Source organism: Varroa destructor, unplaced genomic scaffold (genome assembly GCF_002443255.2).
Source record: "Varroa destructor unplaced genomic scaffold, Vdes_3.0 BEIS01000003.1, whole genome shotgun sequence".
Lineage (NCBI taxonomy): Eukaryota > Metazoa > Arthropoda > Arachnida > Mesostigmata > Varroidae > Varroa > Varroa destructor.
In genome coordinates, this window is record NW_019211456.1 from 5,829,325 (window position 1) to 5,835,324 (window position 6,000).

Sequence of the window (6,000 nt, forward strand, 5' to 3'; positions counted from 1 at the left end):
CACTACTAGCGCTGTTTTTCGTGGCGGAGAAAGATTCGGGCCGTTTGAAAGTTTCTCAGAGATGTCTTGCATTTGTCGGACAGTCACTGTCGGTGGTGCCATATTCTTCTGTTTTGCTTGTAAATTTACCACTCCAATTGCATCATTCGATAAGATCGAAACGTCACGAGACCTACTAATTCATCTTACAGAGCAGAGATGTCTAAACAATTCATACACCGTTCTGCTGACCGTATCACTAATTTTATAGGCCACATGTATTATGCAGTTACACTTCGGACGGTGTACGTAAACATTAATTTCCTTCCGTATACTTGTTACAACTTGGACGATTATTCATCCTGTTTAGTAATGATCCTATGTCGAGTGTCGGTCGATACTCCAGCTTTTCCACACAAGTCGAGAATGGATCAGCGTAGTCTGAGCCACCATAAAAAATTAATTTGTCACTTCCATAGAACGTATAATGCCCCTTATTTTTGGAAAATATATGAAATATGCACTTTTATGAAGGAAAATTATCTCTGACGACTTGCACCATTAAAATTACATTTTGCGAACGCCATAATTCTTTTCACTATTACTATTATTGTTATTAGCTATAACTATTGCCATTTCGATACGGAAATTTATATTAACTTATAAGAGAAGGGGTGAAGTAATTGATATAGAACATTTCTACTGATTATCCGACTGACTGCCCCACACAGCTCGAAAGTTTTCATAAGCCAACTACATGTCGATTTCAGTCAAAAACAATATAGTTCATCACTAAAGAATGCAGCGAAATGGACGACCTCTTACCGCATTGGGCACAAGGTCCGTTCGTTCCGAACATGTTACTTGTCGGTTAATTTCGTTGTGACCATCAGCCATCTTGTTTGCAAGTTATTTACGCCTATTCTTACAACGTTGGAAATACTGAAAAAATTGCTGCAGCTTATCACACATCTTGTATAAGTCATGATAACCGTGGAATAAAGACCAGTAAGACCTGACCTTTTTCCACCAAGATTTCGGTGTTCTGAACATTAGAAATATAGCAGATACTTCAGATACGTCGCACACAGATTATTAAACAGACGTGCTGTAGGTCATCTCCACGTGGAAATACGGCGATGAAGCGTTGACGGAGGGAACACTGACTACAGACATTGCTGATTTCATACGAGGACAGACGATATTAACTGGTTGTTGTGTGTCACTGTTTGCGGCAAATAACATAAAATGCATACATTAATCTTTATGATTCGACCGTTTACACTGTGTCCAGAGAAGCTAATTTGGTTAGACCAATAAAAGCACAAAATGCTGCATACTTTATCTAAAATTGAATCCGTGGGGATCGTGTCGGTACAATCCAATGACTTTTATAACTTGAAATGCATATATATCTTGCACTGCTTATTGGCTATAGAATAACTTATATCTAGATCAACGTATTTATGATTATCGTATTTGGCTTCATACTTCAATTTCGATACTGAAATGGGCTGATGAAAAACAAAGGATTTGAGATCGGGAGGGCATGACAAAAGCGGATATCATCAAGGGGATTGCTGGTAGCGCTGGATTGTTTCATGCGTATAATTGAAAATGCATCTACGCCTCAAGACATTGCCGAACGACTAAACAGAGAACATATTTTGCCTCGGTTTAGCCCAGGTAACGTGAAATGGGGTCCAGATCTTCTTAAAAGACATGCCAAGCGTTTTCTACTACAGTGGGATTTTCGTCCCTTAAAAGCTCGTCGTTGATAAAAACGAAGCTGTCAATTAACTGCTAAATCGATAAAAAAAAATTGATTTTAATGAGTGACAAAAGTAGTGAGGATATTAATGGATCTTATTCAGCCTCAACAGGTTCGTTGCCTCCAGCTAGACGAGCCGATGCCAAGGCAGATGTCGTACTGCATGATGAAAACGCAATGTCCGGTGATGCATTTCATATACAACAGAAAAATCAGGGTCTTGGCCAGGTGAGGCAAAGTCAGTGAGTGCAATGTATTAGAAGTTCAGTATGGAACACTCCCGCTGGATCGTTATGATGCTATTCTATATTGAAGATTCCTAAAAATATTTAACGAAATAACATCCGAGGCCATAAACGAATAATTTTAAAGGAGCTTATTATTTCTTCCGGTGCTGGTTCATACAAGCAGAAACCTATAGATCAAATAATAGTTGGCGTGATACTATTTTATAGTCAGCATTATATTAATTCTTAAATTCCTCTGTAATAAGAAAATAAATGTTCCTTTAGTCAATCCGAAACGCCATCGCAAACAAATCCGATTTCCCTTTGTGCGAAGCGAGTTAAATGGGCGTTTGTTACATTTGTAAGTTCGAGTTAGGTTTCTAGACTAACTTCAAGTTAGTTAGGACTATTACGTTACGTGCCAATAAGACAGGCAGTTGAATTCGAATGTTTGCTGTTTATGCACTCTTAATTTTATACATCTGTATTTTAGATGAGACGTGTTCCATTGTAGCCACCCGTCCAATTAAACTGGACTAAAGCTGGTGGTGTTACATGGTTTTTTTTCTAAAGTAACTTACTTGCATTTCTCGATCTTATATGGTTTATGGGCGGAAACGGTAGACGAGGTTGTAATTTGGTATGTTTTATGTCACTGATTTTTTAATGTATTACTAATGCTTGTTAGCATTCAACTAGTAATCTAGAGGTCGTGCAACTCTCGAGTAGTTTATTTACCTATTTATACCACAGTGAATCACTGTAGGTGAACACTATAGGGGTTTTCTTTGTTAAACTAATGCCAGACTGTTGCTCGAGTGATACATAGATCCCGCTATCGAAGTAAAATGGTTCGAGCTGAAAAGTCAGAGGATTTTATGGATAATACGTCGTAGCTATTTTCGCCTCCACACCTGTCTGACATGTTGCTTGCATTCAATAGAAAATGTGCTTTCAGCTATAATGGTGCCCGGCCGCATGGCCAAGAACCAGTAAACTATGAACAGGGCCTGATAATGATATATTTTAGGGTACCGAAGTAACGTAAAATATAATCAAAGAAGCGATGGATAGGATCGTACCATTATTATCGTTATTATATTACTATTGCTAGTCGGTACCTCTCGATTTCCGTGTAGACTGTCGACAAACTTTCTCAACCGACGCCTTCGAGGACAGGTCGTAAGGTTAGGCCCAAGAGGGTTTCTTCTGGTGGCAAGTCTGATAAGCAGCAAGTTCATATCGAAAGCGACAAGGCTGAAAAACAGGTGAAATTATTTGATAAATATAGTGATCATTGTATAACTTGCATGGGAGATCAATGAATATAAATCATAAGAAACCAGCGAACATGTATCGTATGGGTACACACATGTGCCTACGGGGTATTCTGTTCAGTAAACACTCCATATCACCGACCCTATCATACTGAGATTATATTGTGACCATGAAGAGAACGTTCGTCGAATCCTACTAGAAAAATGCCCCGTGAATGAAATCTACATCTACTTGATCCGTTTGAAAAACGAGTTCTTTATCTTCTAATTATTTTGCCGAGCATCATAGCATAATGAAGCTTTCTCATAGCAAACTGAAGCCTCCACAATAATGATTATATATAATGTTCAAATAGCTCTTGGAAGTGCCAGGCTTTGGCCATTTAAGGGCCATAAAGCAATTTAAAACGGCAATCTATAAATTTACAGAAATCGAAATAAGAGTAAGTGGTTTTTATCGAATAGAAAAATAGTCACGATTTTTCTAACATGCTATCTGTTGCAACTCTGGAGCCAGCGGTAGAAAAAATTAAATCTCCGTCGTCAGGCTCGAGAACCTCGAAAAGTTCGTTCGAAATCCATGCTGTGGAAACCTCTGCGAGGAGTAACGTTGCAGATAATTCAGCAGGTTTGACTCCTCCAACGCGCCGACGACCGCAGTCTGAGAGCCCTTTAAGGAGACAGCGGCCCAAATCTCGAGGGCGTCAGGGCCGACCAGAAAATAAGCAGCCGTATAGTGTAGGTGTTTCGCCGCAATTATCTCCGTAGTTCCATTTGCATGTATGTTCAATTTCAGTACTTATCATTTGCTTGTGTCTTGTACGTTCGAAGCTGCGGAACGACAGTTCTCTAAGATAGTTCTTGGTTAGCTGCGCAAAATTCCTTTTGCATCAGTCATATTAGAACGATACAAGTATATTACTTAGTTTCTATGGATTTGAATGAATGACGCTGGTCTAAAAATCGAGCGCTCTATCAAATAGATTTTTTGTAAGATTCTTGACTGGTGCAATTAGCAGAAAGACATCCGCCGGTATTATATATTTATAAGCGAAATTTCGCGTTGTACATTAGGTAGTCGCGTGTGTGCCACCTTCACTGTAAATTTTTCCTTTCTTTTTAAAAACGTATACCAGTTTTTTTGTTTTATTACCCAAACTTTTGCTACACTGTAAATTTTTCCTTTCTTTTTAAAAACGTATACCAGTTTTTTTGTTTTATTACCAAACTTTTGCTACACTGTAAATTTTTCCTTTCTTTTTAAAAACGTATACCAGTTTTTTTGTTTTATTAGCAAACTTTTGCTAACGTGGGAATTCGGTGCTATGTTTCGATCTACTATACATCAATGTCCGCAAGTTGTGGATTGCTAATAAGGTATCTATACGCGTAATTAGCAAACCCTGATTGGATTTTTTTTGTTTCGATCAAATCCGCTGAGATTATTCAATTTGAACGTTTTCCGCTGCTTCATAAACGTAGAATTAAAAGTAAAGGCATGTCTAGTTACAGTTGTTCTGTCTGGATTCAATCGATTTGTAAAAAATAGTGTATTCTATTGGTCACAGCGTCTAACGATTAAAGATCAGACGAAAATCTATCTCTAGTAATTCTAACCAGTACAGGCAGTAAAGTATCTACGGTGGATATTTGACTTGGTTTGCTTTCGTAGTCACCTGTATTCGAAAGTCCGGACCTTACCTTCCAAATTGGTGCCCCATCAGCGTTCAATGCAACCGTCATCGACGAAAGCGCGCGTCAAGGCTATGAGCTGGAGCTGGTCGAACCAGAGGATAACACGCAGATATACGAAGAAAACTTAGAAAAATTTCTCCAGCAAAAACAACAGGTACATATATGAAGTTCAATCTCCACGACTTCTTCAAATCTGTGAGAAATATGAAGATAACTACAACCTTGATTTTAGAGTCGACTCATGTCTTCGGGTTGAAAATAGTTGAAATATTGCTTTTCGAGGGTACGTGACTTTACTTCCTATTCCCTTGTTTTTTGGCTAGAAAAATGCCAAGCGCGACAAATTCGCGGGATAAATAGTCAAGGAGGACATCTTCACTTTTTGCACATGTGATGTAGTAAGCGAAATGAACTACACTTTTCCCAATGTAAAATTTACATTTGTGGTACGAATATGTATTAAGGTACTGTCAAATGGCCATATATGCTTGGGATATGCTTTAATTTCCAACGTTCACTGTTTTTCTTTAGAGGTAAGAGAAGTCTGTTTACTATAAACATATTACATTGATCTTTCTGTGTCCGTTATTGCTATTTATGCTCAGCGACTAAATCCCAGCTTACAAATAAAATAGGTTCGAATCTGACACTTTGGAATCAGGTAAGGGTGATACAAAAAATTTGCTTAAAAAGTGCTTTTTCTATGAGAAAACTGGGAAGATGAGTTAGTGGAAAGTGGTGCCTTTTGATCTCGGTTGACCAAATTTGTTTCTAACTTACCATCACATTTCGAGCTTTCGTGTTTTTACAATGAAATGACCCATGCGACCCATCAAGTTGAAAAACTTTTCCATTTTTAAAGATCCAGCATTTGTTGTAGTTGCACGTAATACTGTTGATGATTTCATGCAGAACAATAGTGACTGCGTGATTTCACTTTTGGGCAGCGGTATCATTCTGTTTTCCAGCACAAGTTAACCCCAGAAATGTTGCTTCTTTTTCTTCACACAGCAAGCTTAAACTATAATAAAACATATATATATATATATAT

General features: G+C 38.0%; 2 protein-coding genes across 1 annotated transcript in view; one reads left to right on the forward strand and one right to left on the reverse strand.

Moving 5' to 3' along the window:
* LOC147756442 (uncharacterized) overlaps window positions 1–6,000 on the reverse strand; it is a 75,730-nt gene that overhangs the window by 19,394 nt on the left and 50,336 nt on the right.
* LOC111248017 (uncharacterized) overlaps window positions 1,491–6,000 on the forward strand; it is a 7,648-nt gene continuing 3,138 nt past the window's right edge. Inside the window, exons 1-5 of the mRNA XM_022799699.2 lie at window positions 1,491–1,665; window positions 1,854–1,978; window positions 3,117–3,245; window positions 3,768–3,992; window positions 4,927–5,103. Of these exons, the coding sequence (XP_022655434.1) occupies window positions 1,581–1,665; window positions 1,854–1,978; window positions 3,117–3,245; window positions 3,768–3,992; window positions 4,927–5,103 (741 nt within the window). The 5' untranslated portion in view covers window positions 1,491–1,580. The remainder of the gene's footprint in view (window positions 1,666–1,853; window positions 1,979–3,116; window positions 3,246–3,767; window positions 3,993–4,926; window positions 5,104–6,000) is intronic.